Source organism: Nelumbo nucifera, chromosome 5 (genome assembly GCF_055504915.1).
Source record: "Nelumbo nucifera cultivar China Antique chromosome 5, China Antique-T2T, whole genome shotgun sequence".
NCBI lineage: Eukaryota > Viridiplantae > Streptophyta > Magnoliopsida > Proteales > Nelumbonaceae > Nelumbo > Nelumbo nucifera.
In genome coordinates this window covers 77,614,094-77,637,430 of record NC_142653.1, presented here as the reverse complement: position 1 = coordinate 77,637,430, position 23,337 = coordinate 77,614,094, and the positions used below count along the sequence as shown (strand labels likewise).

The window sequence follows — 23,337 nt, the reverse complement described above, 5'->3', positions numbered from 1 at the left end:
CCCTTATTAAATGTATTTTTCGGTTTTGCAGTCACACAAGTATAAAACGTTTACTGAATAAATGTAAACGGAACCAAACACCCTCTTGATCATATATACATACTGCATTATATTATTAAAACAAAAAAAAAATCACTAAAAAAGAGATCAAAATTGTAGCTGAAACATTTCAATTTAAAAAAGAATAAAAAATAGATTCATCTTACAAAGAAACAAATATAACCTTTTGTGTTATCCTTTGAAATCAGGGAACCTTTCCATACAATGACAATGACCTTAATGAAAAGGAGTTGCAGCTGTTATATTGTTCAGACTTCAGCTGAATAAGATTGCCCTAAATGTCAACAATATTGGTTGGACTGTTACTTGTTGATCAAACAAAGAATAACAAAATATATGATGAAATAGTTCTATTCCGGTAGATATTTTTAAGATTATAAGTTGGAAATTTGACTTCATTCATATAAAACCTCATTTTTATTATATATATTATAGAAGCATGCAATTGTCTTTTATTCTGACATATCGCAATTTATATATATATAAGAAATTTAGTGCTTTATTACAAAAAGAAAAAGGAACACAATTGTAAGTATGGAGAAATGATTAAAACAAATAAAAGAAAATTACTCAAACTTCTTTACACTTGAAAATTTTAAAAAGGTTTATACATCCCCCATGAGAGGCTTTCTATTAAAACACGCACACAAAAAAAAGAATAATCAGAATTGGAATGATCGATTTCTTAGTCTGTTTGGTTCAGACAGGAATCAAAACCCGAATTAGAATAAATTGGAATGGAATTTCACTCGCAAGGGAGAGAGAGGAAATGAACATTCCAACAGGAATGGGACAAATAGTTGAAATCTGACCTGGCTATAGCTTTTCATAAACATGAATTATACATAAGATCAACAACCTTCCATAACCATTTTTCTTAATAAAAATGGGCTTTTCTTTGAAGAAAATATTTGTACAATTGTATTGTCATCTAGAAATGGTCACATCATGACCTCCTTAAACAAGTGGAAAATGTTGAGAGGCACTTCATATCAAGCTTTTAGAAAGATATTTGATTTCCAGATCTATGGGATAACTACGTTTGGATTCAGTAGGATGAAGAAAAAGAATAGAATGACATCCAGGTTCATCGTCTACAACACTCTATCTTCCTTTTCTTCTGATAGAGAAAAAATTGACCAAATGGAGTGGTTGGTTGCGTTTTACTAAGGGAAACAATGACATTTACATTTTTTATGTAAATTAAATTTGTTTGAATGGATGATAAGGTCTAAATGTCACTTCCATCAAATGAAAGGATCCAGGGAAATTCAAAATATGACAATCCAGTACTTTTAGTGCTACTTTGGTCATCGAGCTTTAAAATGCGATAATTTAATACCTGAACTTTCAAAATATGACAATCCAGTACCTGCTGTTAATTAACCGTTAAGTGGCATTTGAGAAAGACACAAATGCCCTTCGAGTGTCATTTAATTTTTTTTATCAACCATTCAAACATTGACAAAAAGATTAACAGTCTCAAATCCTTGCCTCTTCTATTCAAGAAAGTTGGGGTCACCAGAATGCCCACTCAAACGTGACCTCAACTTTCTTGAATTTGTCAATATTTTGATGGTTGATAAAGAAAATTAGATAACACTCAAAGGGCATTTGTGTCTTTTTCGAGTGCCACTTAATGACTGGTTAATAGCTAATTAACGACAGGTACTTGATTGTCATGTTTTAAAAGTTTAGGTACTGAACTGTTGCATTTTAAAGCTCGGGGACCAAAGTGGCAATAGGCCCAAAATACATGATACTAATTGAGAATTTTTCCTTAAATAAGTTGGTTGGAAACTATAGGATTGTTTTAATAAAATACAAATTATGGGATAGGTAATTCATAAAACTATAGGGGCCGTTTTAATAAATGAACCAAAAATGATTTAAGTACCCAAAATTTAACAACGATATGGAATTAAACTGAAAAAAATGTATAAAGAGGATTCATGTATGGACCCATATAGTTGGGATAAGGCTTTGGATGATAATGATGATGATGATCTCTATACCTCACTCTATGCTGGCTTTTTGTTCTTTTTTTGCTTATGAAATCAATCTCCGCCTATAATGGCTCTAAATTTCCTTATAGTGTCCACAATGGACAAAGACAAAGGCATGTTTGGTCTCAACAAAATCTGAATTTCAACAATAGTTTACTAATGATTTATGAAAGTTTCTAAAAGCAATGAGATAGCATTCATTTTACCAATATCTGATGCATACACCCCATCAGAAAAGGGGTATGTTGTTCCAAGCAAACATATGTGGAAATGAATGTCTAAGCCCAACTCTGAAAGGTAGGGGAAGTTTCAGCTGGTTTCAAAAAGTTCAAAAGAAATTAAGTGATTCTCACTAAAACAATTAATGGGTCTGATTTCTTGCCCGAAATCGATGACGACAGATTTAAATGGTGGGACCTTGTTCTCTATGCATGAAACATTGATGAAAATTGAGGTTGTAAACCATTTTAGTGGATTCCACAAATGGGCTAAAGACCTCATGCCAATCACATAAGGCTGGTGCTAGCTGTATGCTAAGAAATTGGGAGAAAATGATGAAAAAGTAAAGGGAAAATATTGTGAAGATGTTGAGGTTGTCATTCATTTCTGTCAGAGTGGCCTGCCCACCAACATATATAGTGGTGTGGTCATATTGAAAAAATATTGTGAATTGTTATTGTAACATCTACAATGTTTCCATTTTCTTTTCAATTCTTCATATTTCAAAGTCTCTAAGGCTCAGTTTGGAAGGAGTATAAGTGCCAAATATTTTGTATTATTTTATATATATTTATATTTGTACTCCTTCCAAACTGAGCCGAACTAGATTTTTTCAGATGTGTCTTTTTTTTATCATCTTTTCCATGCCTTCTCCATCTACAATGTTTCCATTTTCTTTTCAAATTAAGTTCCTAACTAGATTTTTTCAGATGTGTCTTTTTTTTATCTTCTTTTCCATGCCTTCTCCATATATGAAAAACTGTGTTGTGCCTTCATTGGGAAATATTTTGTTAAATTCAACCAGGGAAACATGTCAGGATGCCCCCAGCAAGCTAAGTAGCTAACCTAAAATAATTAATCTTTTAGTTCAAAGAATGATTTACATATAAACAACCACACACTGAAACACTCCAAAATAAATTGGCCTAATCAAACAATTAAGGATTTCATGTTTTAAACAAGAATAAGCACTTTGGTGATCTGGTTCAAATGTTGAACCAATTAAGTTTTGGGAATTCATTTTACATAGTAAATTCGTCACCATCATCTAAGCATTGTCCCAATTATAAGGAATTGACTGCATAAATCCTGTTTTACCATTTTATTTTATTCAGTGCCATATCTCCATTGTTGAATGAATCTGAACATGCTTCTCACAGCTCATTTGAAATAGTAATTAATTAATTTTTTCCTGGTTTTCGGTATCAAATGAAAATGAATAAAACAAACCCCTTTTTAAAGGTGTAAATCGGCCCGTGCTGCCCGTGGCCCGGCCCGACACAACAGCACACGAGTTGTGCCAAGCCAGGATGATAGTGTAGGTCATGTTGGGCCTGGGGTTTTAGGTTCGCGGGCCGGGCCGACACAGCACGACCAAGTGGGCCATGCCGCCCACGTGCCAGCATGGCCTGGCTCGACACGATAACACACGGGCTGTGCCAAGCCCGACACAATTGTCTAGGTCATGTTGGGCCTAGGGTTTTAGGTCCATGGGCCAGCCCGACACAACACGACCGAGTGGGCCATATCACCCACGGCCCGCATGCCGGCACGACCCATATATATTATTTATATATATTATATTTATATATAGATATAATATAATATATAATTTTTTATATAATAATATATAGTATATAATATATTAATATAATTAACAATTGTTTTCAAATTTATTATACTAATTTCTTTAATTATTGTACATATAAATAATTGTATACATCAAAATTCATATAAAATTAAAACTTTTAAGTTTTTTTTCAATTTTTTTAAATAAATAACTTTGACCTTATCCACGGCTCGGCCTGGCCCACTTACCAGCCCAGCCCACAGTACAGCATGGGCTCGTACCGGCTTGGACCATGGGCCGTGCTAGGCCGACCCCCAAGTTATCTTAGGAGAGGGCAGCACGGCCCGTTTTACACCTCTAATTTTAATATTATTTCCATTCTCAAAAGCATTGTTTTAACCAATGATATAAAGAGAGAACATTTTCACTTGTAGGTGAAGTCAGGTATTCCATTTGAAGAATTTACACTAACAAAATCCCAAACAGAGCCCGCTACGGTTGACCTCATCCACTTGTTACACAATACTAATTGTTATCTATCTTTCTTTCTTTGGGTGAGGATGAATAAGATTGGTTTAACCTATCTAATACTACTCAGCCACTGAGGAACCACAACAGAAGGAGAAATAAGGACAAGACAGACCTAATTAAACTTGGGCAATTGTTTAGGCTCAGTTTAAAACGAGTATAAATACAAATATGTAGAATACAGAATCTCATATTTTGTATTATTTTGTATGTATTTGCATCTTACGCATTTATATTTGTACTCCTTCTAAATTGAGCCTTATAAATAAAACCCACAGGCTGAAATCAATATAATCCTCGTTAGCAAGCATTCTATTTTATATTTGGAAGAAGTATAAATGCAAATATATACAATATAAATATATATAAAATAATACAAAACGCACTCTACATATTTGTATTTATACTCCTTCCAAACTAAGTCTTTTAAACAAAATCCAGTCTGAAATCAATGCCTAGTCCTCCTTAACAAGCATTCTATATATTTTATATCTATTCCCCATTCTTCTGGATGAAGCTGAACGGTACAAACAACCAAAACGTCCTTAGTAGTTCTGTATCTAATCAAGGACATACCAGTCAGCAGTTCTCTTGTTCTGATCATTGAAAAATTCAACTGGAACCATTTTTAACGCAAATTTATTCAACTTGAGTTTGTGTCATTCTTTACTTGTACTAGAAGGTCTAGTACCGCATTGCATGCACAAACTGGTGTTAAAAGAGACTCCAGATCTCCTGTCACTGAGAACTCTGTCCGCATCTACCTATAACACACTATCCTATAAATTGGGAATATCTTTTCCTGCATAATATCATGTAAGAGGATGAGATATTCTTAATGTGTGGTTGCAATGTTATATGGGTAGACGTGAACAAAATTTGTGTGAACAGGAAATCCGGAATGGTTAAAAGATACCCATATCCTATATAAGGGAGTTATTAGATTCAGTTAAATTTGAATCGGCTTCGGGTGGTCCAATGGACTACATTAAGGACAGCACCCTTTATTATTTCAGTTCAGCTACTCAACCAAACAATATTAAAACCCAGATGGAACTTTTGAAAGGGATGGCTTGGGCATAATAAGGGTTGGTAAATTATTGGAACTGCTGGAGCAGATCTAACTCCATCCCGTTAAGCAACTGCATTCCAAGATGCACGGATTTGGCCCTCTCCAATCTCCATTACCCCTTGTCTAGGGATTATCTACTGCAAAAAAAGCCCAGATCTCTGCGTGTATGACCATGCTTGCAGAGTTTTTGCTTGTAGGAGATACCGTTGTCTTGAAAATTAAACTGAATAGAATCCGGATTTGCTTCTGATCACAAAATGCGCCTCACACTAATCTTACAGTGCTTTCAACCATGCATTAAGAACATCTTCTGTATTTGATTTTGTCATTCATGGGAATGAAAAGATTGTTCCCACTGCATAGCTCCGATGTGCAGTGAGGTTGGTGTGAAGTGTTCTCCGTGAGAAAAGCAAATCCGATTGCAACTCAATGGCTCATTCAGTTCAATAAAGGTTGATTTCTTAAAGAATATATTTCTTGAACTACCCTTATGGTTTATCTAATTGACTAAGTGTATTCTTATTGTTTCAAAATCGACTAATACTACCTCTACTATTTCTGACAATTGACTAATACTTTCCTTACCGTTAGCATCCATTAATATAAGGACAAAAAAGACTATTTTACCATTTATTCTTCTTCAGAGTTTTAAAATAAAATAGAGAAAAGGGGAAAGAAATGCTGATTCATTAAAGACTATTTTACCCTTCATGTTATTCTAGTGCTGGTACCAACATCAGCTGTGCCATTGAGGCTGAACTTAAACGGCATTGGCCGAGTCAGGGCATGACCACTAGTGCTACTGCAACTTCTTTTCTGTAGTTTTCCTCTAAGATATCCCTAGAAGAAGACGGAGGAGGCATCATTGGCATAGTTTTACACAGTTTCTAAGGCCAGTTTGGGAACCAGAGCTGCAACTTATATCAGAGGATCGTGTATTGATGATCATTTGTGAATCCGAAAGACAAGACAATGAGGGTGGTAATAGTAAGGGAAAAAAGATTGATTTTAGAAAGAGGATCATGTACTGATCATTTCGTTATGAAACTTTGGTAGCAGCAATGTCAGGAATTTGCCACTTCACAAATCTCCAACTTTGAGAAGAAATACGGGCAGCAACGCCAGGAATCTGCCACTTCACAAATCTTGAGCTCTGACAAGAAATATGAACAACCTAAGGGTCCATAGGCTGGTGGGAGCCAGCAGGTGAGGCCATAACTAATGGATCTTCAAAGAACATGTCATTAAATCCTTTCCAATGAGTGGTGGTGGTCGGGTTACGTCTTCCTCTCTTTGCTATGCTAAGCATTTAACTAGTCCCGCCCTGACATGGTCTGAAGTCTGAACAATTACCGTGCGACCCACCAGCTCTATTGTCTACGGTTCTTAGAGCTATTCACTGTTGTGATTCGTGCTCCTCTGTTCTTCAAAGAAATTCATCATTTCTCCCTTGAGTGTTGAACAAAAAAATCTCTTCTTGATTTCGTAAAAAAACAGGTGATAGACGCTCAGACTCCGATAAAGAAGTCGCTCAAGAGTGAAGACAATGGAAGGATTCTTGATCTGAATCCATTTGAACTGCCTTGATGCCCGGACTCCGATCAAGAAGTTGGGCACCCCACAATTGCCGTGCGACCCACCAGCTCTATTTTTTCAATTTCTTTATTTGGTGCGGCAATGTTGTTGATTTCAGACGAGCTGAAATACCAAACCGTCCATTGTTGGCTAGAATCCCCCACTGACTTTGTTTATTAATTGAAAACCCTACAAAAGCAGGAGTAAAAAAGAGAAAGAAAAACTCAGAATATGAAATGTTTCTTGACGACTTTGTTTATTTTGAGGTTTCAAAGGAACTTTGAATAGCTTCACCAAGACAAAGAGCACGATGAAACCCCTCCTATGAGCTGATTCTCATTTCCTGTTACTCTATGCCTGAACCCAACAGGATAAAGAAGGGGAGAGGGGGAGGGAGGTGGAGGGTAAAATTGGATTTAAAAAAATATATCACGTGCAAATGAATTTTGACAGAATATTAACGAACCTCAATGATAAAGATAGAGTTAATCAATTTTCAAACAGTAAGAATACACTTAATCAATTAACTAAACTATAAGGGTAATTTAAGAAATTTACCCTTTCTTAACTGCATGTTTATTGTTTCTTCCCCACTTTTTGTATTAGTATGACAAAATCTGAAGTAGATACAAATTTTGCACCCAATTCATTTTTGTGTATGTCTGTTTAAAACTATTATTTGCACTTCTACCTGATATAAAATTTGTACTTTTTGTCTCATCTGCACTCATTGGTAGTGAAAATTTTGCATCCCAAAACTGATACAAAATTTACATCACCTTCCTCCTACCTCAATTATCATTTCCTTCTTATTATACTTCTCACAAACAAACACTACAAAGTCAAATCTAAAGCAAAAAATAAAACAGAATTTACACTCAACCTATTTGCAGTCATACATTTGCACTGGTTCAAATGAGATTTGCACTACAAACAAATTGAGCTTTTGCATTTAAAGCCATGGCATTCGTTTGGCTTGGATTCAATATTTGGGTTGAACCAAATTGATCCAATATTTGGTTCTTTGGCCCGTTTTGGTCAGCCCATTAATTGCAGCCATCTCTTTATGCTGAAACTATCTTGGACTGGCGCGGGTTGAGAATTTACAAAAATTTCAATGGACCCGGTCTGAAGGTCCAGGACCAAGACTGTAAATTCTTCAAATCGGATACCCGACTTGTACCCCTTTCTGGACATGCAAACCCGGGAGGAGAGACGAGGTGGAGAATGTCCAGAGTTGGACCACTGCATAACTGAATTAGCCTCAAAAGCAGATTGAAATGGGCCAATTCTGATTTGGATTTTGGAGACTAAACACTAACTAGAGCATGGGCAAGCCATACAAGTTAACTTTTGTCTCCTATTAAAATTCTGAAGAAGATGAGACAGCCAAAAGATGGCCGTGCAATTTTGTCTACCCAAACTCTTAGTGGGACCATCATCCCAAACCATATATACAGAAGAGATTAGACTCTCAAAATCATAAAATCATCCGGTTGGTGGTGCCCTTGAGAGTAAGCATATTGTGATGCATTTTATTCAAATGGTACATGACCATTCGATTGAGATGTATCCTTCTAGCTCAAACTACTACTACACAGATATTTAAAGTGGATGTTGACCCATTTTATAACGGGCTCATTCCCCCTAAAATGGATTAGGCTCAATTTAGTTGGCCTAAGCCCTGATGTGCTGTCAGCCTGTCAAGCTCTAGGAAAACCCCTAAAATTAATTGTTGGAAAATAGGTTTGTGCTCATTACTTAGAAAGGTTCAAAGTATGAATATATGTATAACTAGTGCTGTAAGCAGATCGGATTCAGATTGGATACAGATGTATCTGCATTCATATCTAATTATGATAATTTTTTGTTCACATTTGCATCCAATTATCATGTCAAATTTCAGATTCAATCCGGATTTAATCCGCAACCATCTTATTATGTTTAAGATGACCAAAACAATTAAAAAAGTTTTAAAAAACTAAAAATATAAATAAAAGCATTATATAATTATACATAACATATATACACATAATTATACTATATATATATAATTTATCAGACTCAAATTTTAATCAGATCGGATGAGGTTAAATCTACATCCAATCCAATTATTAAATAGATGCAAGTTCTTGTTACATAGTGCATGCCCTTAGCTCCAATCAGTTTGATGTATCAATAAATGAATGAAGTACATTATTGTTTTATGTTCAAACCGATGTGTTTCTGTGAATTATTCCTTAAATTGGACACTTATGATATTTGTGTTAATTTAGAATATTCCCAGCCATTAGATAGACTTGGAGATTTCATCCTGACAAGACTGATACAGTGTGTTTCCGGATTCGTGGAATAACTTGTCTTAACTGCTAAGGTTAGACCCAAAGCACAGTCAGTGGGTGTTTTGAAGAAATATTGAACCTTGACTAATCTATAGTTATTCCCTAGACCTTAGATATAGATGAGTAAAACTGGAAAGTTTCTCTTAACCCCAGACTTGATTATGGTACTACACAAGGTTTTGGACTAAATTATCTTTGATATGCTAACTAATGAGATCCATCAGGGGTCAAATATTTAGGAATGATGGGAAAATTTAGGAAATAACTTGAGTGGGTGATCATAGTGATATGATCATCCCCTTTGTCAAACAAAATGAATATCATGGTTTACTCTCTTTGATGAAAACCTAAAACTGTTGGTAGTGGATTTCAACTATATTTGAAATCTGTTTTGCAAAATGTATTTATATGTTATATTATTATTTTATGAAAAAAGTTGGCAAAAGTTTTTAATCTTAGGATCCATCCGAACAAAGAGTGTGACATTGCATTTTGCAGTTAAGGAAGAAATCCTTCCCTATATAGAGATAATTGTGGCACAGTACGAAAATGAAACACGTTGAGAAAAGCTTCAAAGAAAATAGCAGAATTTGAACTACCAAGAAGAAGAATTCTTCACTGAATAATTGGGAGAAAATTCAATATCAAAAACTGTCTTACCCTTCATCTAATTACTCTTTATATAAGCATACACCCTTATGGCTCCTACAAAAAAGTTTCATAATCTATGAAAACACTCCATAATAGAATCCTACTAAAACTCCTCAAAAAGAAAGTCTTAATTGAGTAATCTTAATCTAAGAAAACACTCCATAATAAAATCCTACTAGAACTCTTTAAAAAGAAAGTCTTAATTGAATACAAATTCAAAATCTCGCTATAACGCTAACTTGGTAAATATGAACTAAGATAGAAACTCTACTATGGTGCCATCTTGGTAGAAACAAACTAAGAAATTCTGTGATGATGCTATATCAGTAAATATTTACAAAGTTAGGTCTGTGGCTTCATCTCTGTTTCTTATGTGTCTTGGAATGGTCCCAACTTGCATAGAACTTATTAGCTTCCTTTTATGCTGCATCATCATCTCCCTATATGTACTAAGATGGGTTTTCGGAAACCAACTTTGTAAATACTTATTTAATTGGTCCGAATCCCATACTACATCATATTTCTTGGGTTGGAGAGAAACCGTCCTCGGATTCATGCTACCATGTGAGAGTCCTCCAATATTATGTATTGTGTTTCGTTTGTGCTTTTCTGTTTCTAACTTTCTAAGAGAAAACTAGTAGTGTAACCATTCAATGCGAATTGGAATGTCTTCATTACATCTCTTAACTTTTGAAACACAATTGTTGATCTTCAAATAATTTAATTCTCCCTTACTGACCATTCTGAACTTGGCAAAAATGATTGCCAATATGGATCCTCATAAATTTGTATAAAGACAATGCTATCAAAGCCTCTAGAATGACAAATATTGTCTCCATCTTCTTGAAAATCATGATGAATGATAACATATTCTTCTTGAGCAATGGGTTCTTCATCATAGATTGGAGGTTTGTTCCAATCAACATGTTATTCTTCAATAGATGTTGAGGAGAATGGCCATGCAAGATTTTCGTAACAATCCTCAACAATATTAAATCAATCAACAAAGTCAAAAGATTTGATTTTACCTTCGAACTTTGAAACTGATAACTCCTCCATGGAACTTCAGTCCATGAATTCATTTGAGGATATACCTCCATTAAACTCTGAGAACTCAAACTTGATATCTGTTTTCCATCGCTTCTGTTCACCACTTGCAACTACAACTAGTTTGGTTGCTTGCCAAGTAGAGAAACCTCCATGAAACTTTGGGATCTTAATATTGAAACTCGTTTCCCACTATTTTTTGTCACCGCCCGCAATTACAACTAATTTGGATGCTTACCTTGATGATAAAATGGAACGAGTGGAAACACTTGCATTGGAATCGTTGTCCTCTCGCAACGATTTCAACTCCTAAGCAAGTGCCTCGACTTGTCTTCTCAGCTCTGTTATCTCTCCTTGCATTTCGTTGTTGGGTTCCTGGTCCATTATGTGAGCTACTTCTTTCTTCTTATGAGTCATAATCCGAAAAATTATCAAACATGAGCTCTGATAACAAATGGCACAGTACGTAAATGAAACACATTGAGAAAAGCTTCAAAGAAAAGAACAGAAGTCAAATTATATGGAAGAAGAATTCTTCATTGAATAACTAAGAGAATTAACATCAGAAAACTATCTTAGTCTTCTCTAACTACTCTTTATATAGGCATACACCCTTATGGCTCTTACAAGAAAGTTTCATAATCTATGAAAACACTCCATAATAGAATTCTACTAAAACTCCTCAAAAAGAAAGTATTAATTGAACAGTCCTAATCTAAGAAAACACTCAATAATAGAATCCTACTAAAATTCTTCAAAAAGAAAGTCCTAATTGAGTACAAATTCAAAATCGTGTTATAACGCTAACTTGATAATTATGAACTAAGATATAAACTTTGCGATGGTGCCAACTTGGTAGAAACAATCTAAGATAGAAATTCTATGATGATGCTATATCAGTAAATATTTACTAAGTTGGGTTGGTGGCATCATCTCTACTTCTTATGTGTCTTGGAATGGTCCCAACTTGCATAGAACTTATTAGCTTCCTTTTGTGCTGCATCATCATCTCCCTATATGTACTAAGATGAATTTTCGAAAACCAACTTTGTAAATATTTACTTAGTTGGTCTGAATCTCATACCGCATCAGATTGTTTGATGGGGTTTATCTTACATAAGAGCATTATCCTTGGGTCTTCATAGTGTGGCTGAATCTAATGATCATTTACATGTAAACGTTGGGCCCAATTTAGCCCAAGCTGATTTGGTTAGGGGTTCAATGCACCTAAGTAGTGAATTCAACTTAACCTCTTCGAGAGGTAGGGTCGAGCCCTTATGGACTTGTGTGAGACCTTTGTAGATCCCACACCATACAATATTCAAGCCTAAAGTGGCCATGCAACACCTTGGAACATGAACTATTAAAGAAAATGGGCCTTACTAATGTGATTAGTTAAAAAAAGAGGCCTAAATTATCATGTGATTTTGATCAAAAATGGGTATGAATCTAGGTACGGAGCACTCATTCTCTTAAGAAGATAATGCTTATCTAGTTAGAGATAAAGTCCTGATCCAAATCAGCTCCTAATAGAATTAAGTACTCTAAATAAGGAACTAAGAGAGGAGGAACAATTCACTCTATTCTCCCCATCCTCTTGCTCTCCACTCTTCCCCCTTGCTTCCAACAAATCCTAGTTCAAACTAGTTGTGTTAGGGGCTGATTTTCATCAATTCTCTAATGTGTTTTTGGAAGAAAAACATCAGAGGATACTAGGTTCAAGTAGCCACATTGATCCAAGCAAGTTAAGAATCGGTTTTGCTAAAACGGTGTTGTTGAATCGGCTTTGCACACACAAGTACGCCATATTTAGTTAGAGGCTGATTTTGGGTCTAATATTGGGTGTGAACTACTATTCTGGGAGTTGCGTAGTGTGGTCTCCATATCAGGTATAATCAGTTTTAATTTGAGAGTCAAATATGGTCTGGTTCAGTGCAAGATCGATCTCAAAATTTCATATTCCAAATCACTAAGAAACTAGTTTGTAAATTGGGTTAGAAAAAAATTTAAAAATTCGGCCAACCACTAGATCTGGTTTGGCCATGTCTATTCTAACTTCTAGCCCTTCCAACAGTTATAACATTCGAATCCAGAATAATCAAATTCAAAACCAAATTAATATCAAACTTTCGGAGTCCATTGATAGCCCCATGTATCACACTTATACATATCAATTTTTGAAGTTGTCAATATGTTGAATAAAAGAAAGGGTAAATTACAAAGACCCAATGGTAATATGGGGTCAATGACAAAGGCCCCTCGTACTTTAATTTGCAAGAAAGGTCCCCTAAACTTTAGACATTAGACAAAAACCCCCTAATCGTTAACTTGACCGATGGAAGGTGTTATTTTACCAAAATACCCTCTAAAAAGTTAGTGGGTGAAATACATTTTTCAAAATGACCAAATTTGGCATCCCGTCCCCTATTCCCTATTACTCAAACTTTAAGATTTTAGCCTGAACCCTCCTAAATCTCAAATTAGTTCCATCCAAGAACCAATCTTCGTCAGAGTTCTTGTGAACATAACACTAAGAAATTGCTAGATATACAAGAAGGAATCACAATCTCCGCCACATATTTACACTGTCACCAAAGAAGAAGATTTGACTCTCTATCGCCGGAGAAGAATGCTCGTTCATCACCATTGCTAGAGAAGAAGTTAATATGTTTCCTAATAGTAGAAGAAGAGAAAAGAAATTCATTTTTTCCAACAAACACTAAGATTTACATTATCCAGTTTGTCAACTTTTAGACAAGCTTATGTTTTCTTAATTTTTGTTTTGGTCTATTATTTATCTCCCTAACATATTGTTTGCATGGAATATTATGTCCGGATTTTTGTTTGTACTAGTGTGAACGTCGGGAAAATGCATTCGCCAACTTTTCTCTTCATGGCTGAAGCTATGGAGTCGCCATGCATCAGTAATTATCAATGGGGAGTGATGGGCCTCTCGGATTTAAATTTTTATGAAATCATTTATAATTAACAATGACTCCATGCAGCCAGGAAAAGGCCATTCTAGGTAAGTTGAGAAAGAGAGAGGGAAGGGTTAGGCACCCCTCGCTCTGGTCAATGTGAACACCATAATCCCTACTTGAATAGAAGTTGGGTCAGAGACTCGGATCCTTTGATAGCTCGAAAGAGTGCTCCCTTCTGCATTCCCAAACGAATCCCCTTTTAGATGCAAGGGCCTGAGTAAAAGGATGAGAAATTGCTTCCTCACCCCTTTTTTTATCAAACCCCCCACCTCCGGACTCAACTGAATGGTCTGAGAAGAGAGGAAGTGTGAACCTCTCAAACTCCAGAGAACCTACAAGTCCCAAACTGGGAAGAACGAACCTAACAAGCAAGAACACCAACTACGAATGCAGAAACTACAACTACAATCGGAACCCTAAAAAGGAGATATGAGGTAGTCGAAATATACCTCTTGTGGTGTGAAATGAGAAACGGTGTTGCAAGAGAATGGAAAACTCGGCCTCTCGATGAAACCTCTTCAGGAACGGGATTTCTGCTTTGGGTTCTGCTAAAAATAACTTCTCTCTTGGAATTTGATGAGGGCTAAGGAAAAATCTTCGGCTAGTTTTCTTCTCTCAGAACTTTCACAAACATTCTCCTCTCTTCTCTCCCTCAACTCTTCGTTCAATAGTCTTCAGACTTACCCAAAGGAAAACAACAAGAGAAAGAAACCTCCCCTCTTCAGCCTCTCTCCATCTTTTCTCTCACGGTCCCTCTCTATTATCTCTCTCAGAAATCTCCCTAAACTCCCCATTCAACAACTTCTAACTTTCCAAAAGGAAAATGGCGAGAGAATGAGAGACTCCCTCCTAGCTTCTCTCATTTTTTCGACCCCTTGCAATTGGAAACAATGCCTTATATTTATAATTGGAAGGAAGGGGGGTTTCTGGTAGGTAAACTAGGGTTTGGGGGGGTATCTCACCAGGTTAGGTCTTTAAGGGGTAAATTGGGGAGAGAAGGGCAACTTGGTGTTTATGGAAATTTGGGGTAGTCTGGAAATTAAGTCAGGGGGTATTATGATAATTAGGTAAAGGGGGGTTTTGGTAATCTGGTTAAGGGTTTTTTAAGGCATTTGGGAAGAAGGGGCAAATGACGGGTATTTTCGGTAATTTCGAAAGGAGGGGGTATTTTAGTAATTTGGTTAGGGGTATTTTAGTAATTGGTCTGAGGATAATTCAGGTGTCCTAGTCAAGGGTATTTTAGTAATTTTGGAAGGAGGGGTATTTTGGGAATTGGGTTAGGGGTATTTTGATAATTAAGTAAAGGGATGTTTTGGCAATTTTGGTTAAAGGGTATTTTAGGAATTTAGGGGAAGGGATATTTTTGAGAATTTTGGCTTTAAAGGGTATTTTAGTAATTTGGTCTAAGGCATTTTGGGGGTATTTTTGGGAATTCAAAGAGGAAATTTTGGTGACTTAAAAAAATGGTAGTTTTGGGGATTTGGGAATTAGGTTAAGGGGTATTCTAGTAATTGGTCCAGGGGTAATTTGGGTGGCTTAGTCAAAGGTATCTTGGTAATTTTGGAAGGAGGGGGTATTTTGGGAATTAGGTCAAGGATAATTTGGGAATTCGTGTAAGGGCCATTATGGTAATTTGGTAAAGGGGTGTTTTGGTAATTTTGGTTAAAGGGTATTTTGGGTGGCTGGTTAAGGGTATTTTAGTAATTTTAAAAGGACAAGTATTTTAGGAATTTGGTCAAGGGTATTTTTGGTAATTTTGAGAAAATGGGTCAAACCAGGTCTTCTAGTTCAATGGTGGGGATTTTTGGGCCAAAAAATGGAGGGTTGAGATGGGTTTGACCGCAGAGTGGGGTCATGCATGTGCTGGCTAGTGAGATTGGTCGAAATGGAATAATTTTAGATGAAGCGGTAAATGAAAGTATTCTTGCCTGAAATTTCACGGGGTGGGGTTTTTGGACATTCTAGGTTGATTGGTGGGGTCAGATTGGGCCAAATGGGTCTAGATTGGGAAGATCTGAAAAGGACTTGATTCGGTTAATTTGGGGGCTTGAAACGGAATCTTTGTGTGATCGAGGGTTAAACAAGGTTTGCTTTGGGTGAAATTTCACAAGGTAAGGTTTTCGTGTAGTTTGAGGTGATTTGTAAGTTTGGATTGGGCCAATTGGGTCCAGATCATGTAGATTTGAAATTTGGTCAATCTAGAGCCTTTAAATGGAATCTAGGTATGATTAAGGGTAAATGGAGGTGTTTTGAATTGCAATTTTACAGGTGGGTATTTTAGGATATCCGGGATCTGGTGGTAATGTCTAATTTGTTGAGGGGGGTCAAGATCGTAGAAATTTAAGTCAATGGGATCTTGGTTTAATAAGGAGGTAAATAGAGAAATCTTGAGCTGAAATTTCATGGTTAAGTGTTTTGGGAGGTCCCGAGTCTGATGGTTGTGTCTAATTTAGTGGTTTAAGTGTAAATGGGGGTCGATCGGGGCCATTAGATCGGTATCAGAGAGGTTTAACAGTGGATTGGGGGGCTTTTGGCCTGAAAGCTGGGATTTTTGTGTTTTTAGATGTTTCGGAGAGATCAATAATGTTTGATTGGAAATTTAGGGTGAATTAAAGGTTGAGGTGGTGGACCGAACAAAAATCGGGTATTGACAACTAGTAATTGTCTTCAGATAAATTTCCTTTTTTTGGTATAGGGTTTCTATCTTTAACACATTTTTTATTATGTTTTGTCCTTAGTAGAATATTGTCTAGAGATAAGGGTACGAAGTATATTATTTTTAGAAAAATGTGTGCTCCTTACTGAAATATTGTCTAACGACAGGGGTACGTAGTATATTGTTTTAAGAAAAACGTGTGCTTTGGGTTTTTAACACTTCTTTATTGTTAGTTTTGGGTATTTAATACTTCTCTATTGTTAGATTCCTAGTATATTATTGTTAGCCTCGGGTCTTTAACACTTTTGTTAAAACTTGAAAGTCAATGGTTTAGAAAAACATGTGCTTATTTAATGTTATTTTCATCTCCTGATCTCCCACCTTGTAATTACTGCAACTTTATTGTTATGGTGGTGGATTTCCACATATACCTAAATGAATTTAGTTCTCTACATTATTACCACCATGTCTTCTTGTCCTTCTTAGCATGTGTAGAAAGGATGAGAGGGATAAAAGGAAAATGTAAAAATATGGGAAAGCTATAGAATAAGAAGGAAAAGGGTGGGTTGTTTCACAAAATGGCAACGACAGAGGGGCTTAACTCCAAACAGGACTAAGCAAAGCTGGGGGGGTGGGGGGCAGTTTCAGCGCCTAATCTATTACAAAGTTAAAATTTGTTATGGGACCATGTTTAGGATTTCGTCACGGGTCGGTCCATCGGGAGAGACTCCTGTCTTCCCTTGCCCTTGCCCTTACCCTTGCGTACAAACCCGATTGTGGCAATCGTGTGAGTGATTTGTCCAAGAGATCACCCGAACTCTCCTAATGGGTGATTTGTCCAAGAGACCACCCGAACTCTCCTCACTCTCTTTCTTGACTGAAAAAACTGAATGCCTTTATTTCAATTCGTAGCTCCTTAAATAGGAGATTACAGAAGAAAATTCCTAATTAAACTCAAACTCCTAATGGTAACACACTCTTAGGATAAGATAAGATAAGGGATAAGGGATAAGGGATAAGGGATAAGGAATGGTTTAGCTGGCGGCGAGTTGGCGGGCAGCGCTGATGTGGTAAGATAAGTGTGGGCCCACCCTGATGAGTTGTCATGTGGGCCCCGCCCTACTATTGCTGTCAGGCGGTGTGCACATCTCGTAGTGCAATTGTCGTGAGGAGCGTGCTGCTGCCGTGCGGTGCGTGCTGCTATCGTGTGGTGCGTGCTACTGCCTAGTGTTGTTGCCGTGCGATGCGTGCTGCATGCTACCGGGCGATACGTGCTACACGCTGACGGGCGGTGCATGCTGCGTACTGCCCGGCGGTGCGTGCTACGCGCTACCAGGCGGTGCGTGTTGCGCGCTGCCGAGCAACGCGTGCTGTGCGCTGCCAGGCGGTGCGTGCGATGCGCTGTCGGGCTACCGGGCGGTGCGTGCTACTGGGCGGCCCGCTGTGTGTGCTGCTGCCTATGACTATGCCGCAGTGCGCTGCCGGGTGGTGTGTCCATAACAAAATTCAATGAACATGAAATCAAAAGCTTCTATTTAATAGCATGCTTAATAAATAAGGAAGGATTTTATTACACTTAAATGTTGTCTCCCTTTGTTTATCTCTTAGTTTATTGAAGTGTAAAGCAACATGAACTTGGATATGGTTTTAACATTGATATTCGTGTTTGCTTTTTGTTCAAATGTCAAGTAAGATATACACTATTAAGATACATCATGGTAGTTACTTTTTGAAAATACCACCAATGATATATAGTGGTGGTGATGTGTTCATGAACCAAAATGTTGGTGGTGACCTTCTATCATTAAATGAGATACAACTATTGGTAAAAGATCTTGTTTACAATGTAGTTGGTGAAGTATATTATAAGAAGCCCAATGCAAACCTAGATAATGGGAATGTGATGAGGATATTCAGGAGAAATGTAGGGTTCATGAGAGGTATAGATACATTAATATTTACGTATTGGGATGTAAGAGAGCTGATATAGGGTTGTCATAAGGCAGGCTATCAAAAGTCAAGCTATCACAAGCTGGTTCATCTAGTGCTGAGCCACTACCAATTGCAGTTGATCATGTGGATGAACTAGATTATTGTGCTAATGATGATTTTGATTTTGGTTATGAGTTTAAAGCAGATTATGGGTTTGATTTAGAGGATAATCCTAATTATGAATTAAAATGTGAGGAGGAAGATGATCTTGAAGTTGATTATGATGATAAGGAGTGCAATGATGCCACAAGATGTCAAATTCATATTCATAATGTTGGTGCTATTATTGGGTTAGGCATACTATCTAATTATGAGTACTTAGAGGAATTAGAAAGTTTACATGGTTCTAATGAAGAAGGAAGACATTGATTTGAAGCTTTCGCCGATAGGAAAATGGAGAATAGGTTTTATGCAATTATGAATATGTTTGATTTCAAGTATGTAAAGAACGAGGATACCAGAGTGACAGTAGCTTGTAAAAAAGATAATTGTGATTCATGTGTATATGCATCTTGGTTGCAAAGGATAAAAGCATCTCAGATAAAGTCATTTAGAAGTAGGCATACCTATGATCATGTGTATGCTTGGGCACTAATAAGGCTATCATGTTGCCATGTGGTTTCATGTTTTTAGTTACAACAAAGCAAAATTTATGACTACGTGGATCCATTGCCACTATATTTTACCAATGCCCGATGAATCTCAATGGCCAAGGATAGAAGGTATTCCAATCAAACCATAACCCTTCAAAAAACAAGTAGGGTAAAGAAAGCAAAAGGAGTCAAATGAAGTCATTTATATGGTCCATGTGTATAGAAGGTTCAGGAAAATGAATGTACAATTTGTGAGCATGAAGGGCACAACCAAAGATGTAGAGGTTAGGGTAGAGGCAGCCAACAGAGCAATGGTATAGATACATGAATTGGGCAACCATCTCAGGTAATTCATATATATCACTTGTAGTTCATTTTATGTTTAGTTAAAAAACCCAAAATTGATGGGTTACTAGTTTTTAGGGAAATTTTGAAGAAAGAGTTCTTGGAATGTACGTAATACATTCCAAATATCCAATGTGGGTCAAACATGTCAATTACATGTATACATATAAGTTTTATTTTTGTGTAGTTTATATTATATTTTAATTTTAATTGTTTTTTTAGACAAAAATTCTAAATATTAGGACTTAAGTTTAATTTAGTGTGTAATTTGTGACCCAAGGACCATGGTTGGTTAATTAATTTGGTTAATGATATTGGTTCATTGATGGTTAAAAGTAAAAACCAAACAAGCATTGGGATATTTCCCATATATATGTTGATGTGCCATGGTCTGACCTATATGATCCAAATGGTCAAACCACTGGTGACTCATGACCTCGAGGCAAAATTAGTTCAACCTCCCTTTGACTCAGTTTTTTAAAACATTGATAAAAATTAGCCTAGAGGTTAATCATTCTTGCCTCAAGGTCTCATTACTAGTTAAGTTTGTTATCGTAATTGAACTCCAAAAATGGAAATAAAAGGTTAAAACCTAAAAGCATTGAGTTTTCTTCCTTTTTTGTGTTTTTCTACATTTTTAAACATCTTAATCATTATATTTAAATATTTAATATAATTTTTATATGTTTTCTTCAATTTTTTATATTTTATTATCTTATTTAATAATTTTTTTCTATATATTATTATTTTAATTGTGATGTCATAAGTTGATCCTATTTTGATTAATTAATTACTTGGATGTCAAATAATCAAATCATTGGAGTTAATCCAAGCTTGACTCATTAAAATGAATTTTTGTTATTTATTCCATTTGTCAATGTATTAAACAAGGTTCGAAGTATCGTTACGTATTGTTCCAGGACCCTTTTGATACGCCCCTACAATGGGTGTATCGGGGGTCTGACCGGTTTAGGGGATGGAGAGGTCCTAGACCGGTTCCCCTGAACCAGTTTTGAAAAAAATAAAAAAAAACAGTATCGAAACACCTGATACACCCCTACCGGTATTAAATATGTTTGTGACTACAATTTTCAATGGTTGTTGCTAAAGATTCAATGGCTTAATATAATTCACATTAGTTTCCAATTCACTAATTTAGTAATGGATATGCAATAAGCAAACGGTGGTGAGCTTTGTTTCCAATTCAATGTTTTAGCAACAGTTATGTGTAAAATGAGCAACAATTAGGTAATTTTTGTTTCCAATTCATTTGATTTAGCAACAGCCTGGACGAATTGTTGTTAATGCTTAATTTTTGGCAACAACCATTTTTAACTGTAATGAAATGCCTGTTGCCAAAGATCATTTTTCTTGTAGTGTGATCAGCTTAGAGAATACAGGCTACTACACTTATTTTATTAACATAACCCAGCTTAAAATGCCTCAGAGTTCTTGTTTCTTGTCCTTGGCACGGCTGGTGCTGCCCTCGCTCAGCTTATTAGCTTGCTCCCCCTCATCACCTTCTATTCCGACCACTCTGGGGCCCTTGATCTGGTCCGGGGATAGCTTGGCCAAGGAGATTGTAAGGACGCCATCCTCTAGCTTGGCCTTCACCGACTCCAAGTCCACGTTCTTCGGCAGCCGGAACTGCCTCCAGAACTTGCCATGAGATCGCTTCACTCGGTGCCAGTGCTCTCCTTTCTTCTCCTCTTCCTTCTTCCTCTCTCCACTCACCCTCAGAACCCTGTTCTCTTCCACCTCTATCTTCAGCTCTTCCTTCTCCAGACCTACATTAATTAAGATTCAAAATGATCAACCCGTTTCTGCAACTAATCTGCATTACCTACAAACAGAAGAAACAAACAGTACTCTGATCCCTTGGAGAGAGAGCTTACCAGGAATGTCGAGCATGATAAAGTGAGCGTCGGGTGTCTCTTTCCAGTCAACCCTCGCAGGAGAAATGGCCAACTCATCCCTGTCGATTTCAAAAGGAAGATGCTCCAATACTCTGAATGGATCCGCCGGGAACCTGTCTACCCAGAAATCCGACAGAAGACTTCCTGGGCGGTCTAGCAGCGGCAGCAGTGAAGCCTCTGAAAACGAGGTCAACACCGTGAGGAGCGTAATGGCGAAGATGACAGACAACCTCATTTTCTCTGCTGTTGTGAACAAATTAAACAAGCCTATTTGATTTTAAGAGTAAGAAAGCAACAAAGAAAGTTGGCTGCTATTACGTTGTTGGTTATCGGCGAGATAGTGGTGGAATGCAGAATTTAGAAAAGTAGGAATTGAGAGAATAGTAGTAGTCTTGTTCGTGAACGGCGATTATGGTTTGATCTGGTTTTTTCTAGTGCAAGAAGACCCAGAAGGTTCGAGGTTTTAATAACGTGGAAAGTATAAAAGGATTGATAGGAAGGACGGGAGAGTTCTAGATATTTGCAGCTCTATTAACATTGTTTTTGCTTCGTGGGGAGATCTACAGTGGGGCTAGGCCATCTACGACTGTCGATGGACTCGGAAAGTCCAACACCCCATTCGACATCCGATCCAATAAAAATTAAAGTTTGATTAAAATTATTATTTTATAAGTATATATATATATATATATATAATATACATACATATAAACAATAATATTTATATATTGTATAAATTAAATCAAACATAATTTTTTTTTTTTACTTTTTTGGTTATTTTAAACAAAACAATAAGCAGATTTGAGTTAAATGTATACCCTATCTGAATTACATAATTTATTATCTAAGTGTACAATTGTAACTTACATTCAAAAGTCTTCTGTAATACATTATAAACATCTACTCATATCAAGATTAATACAAGCTTCCATTAATTTTACATGGTAGCAGAGCGCCTCAGGCTCTTTCTCCGTTCTTTCTGTGTATCTACAAACCGTCGGAATTAATGGCTGGCAATGCTACAACTGGTGGTTCGGATGCTACCTCTGATTCAATCTCTCCTTTCTTTTTGCATCCTTCAGATAGTCCAGGTGCAATCTTGGTTTCCTATCCATTAAATTGAGAAAACTACTTCACCTGGAACAAAACAATGCGAAATGCATTGTGCGTCAAGAACAAGTTTGGTTTCGTGGACGGGGACGATCAAGAAACCAAAAAATTCAAGAACTGGCCTGTAATAAGTGCAATTCCATGGTCATTTCTTGGATCTTCAACTCCTTGTCCCATGAATTGCATGAAAGTGTGGCGTATGTCGATTCTGCTCATGAGATTTGGTGTGATTTGGAAGAGTGATTCTCATAAGAAAATGCCCCTTGAATCTTTCAACTCAAGAGAGACTTAGCACTGCTCCGATAGGAGAATCTCTTTATTTTAGCTTACTTCACGAAGTTCTAGCAACCTATAATTCAATCCCAAGCTGCTCATGTGGAGGTGTAGCAAAGGAATTCATTGTTGAACGCGAAAAAGAAAAAGTATATCAATTCTTGGTGGGATTGAGTGAGAACTTTAACATTGTTCGATCTCACATCCTCAGTCTTCATCCCTTGCCTAATGTCAGTCACATTTATGCATTGATCATGCAACAAGAACGCCATCAAAGTCTCTCGTCTCAACGAGTACCTGTTATCAAAATAGTAGCACTACATGTGGCCGCTGCATCATCGAAGCTGCAAGATAAATCTACCCACCTGAAATTTAGATGCAACCACTGCAAGTGCAATGGG

General features: G+C 36.7%; 1 protein-coding gene and 1 long non-coding RNA gene across 2 annotated transcripts; both read right to left on the bottom strand.

Annotated features, from left to right (window-relative positions):
* Positions 1-9,998: 9,998 nt before the first annotated feature.
* On the bottom strand, positions 9,999-14,920 carry LOC148791914 (uncharacterized). Its single transcript, XR_016075980.1, has 2 exons — positions 14,501-14,920; positions 9,999-11,514 (listed from the first exon to the last, which is right to left on the bottom strand). It is a non-coding gene; the product is annotated as an uncharacterized LOC148791914 (long non-coding RNA).
* A 5,980-nt stretch (positions 14,921-20,900) lies between these two features.
* Positions 20,901-21,973, bottom strand: LOC104594018 (22.0 kDa class IV heat shock protein). Its single transcript, XM_010254134.3, has 2 exons — positions 21,533-21,973; positions 20,901-21,424 (listed from the first exon to the last, which is right to left on the bottom strand). Exons 1-2 carry the CDS (start codon positions 21,786-21,788, stop codon positions 21,081-21,083), a joined length of 600 nt encoding a protein of 199 aa, XP_010252436.1. The 5' UTR covers positions 21,789-21,973; the 3' UTR covers positions 20,901-21,080.
* Between the last annotated feature and the right edge of the window lie 1,364 nt (positions 21,974-23,337).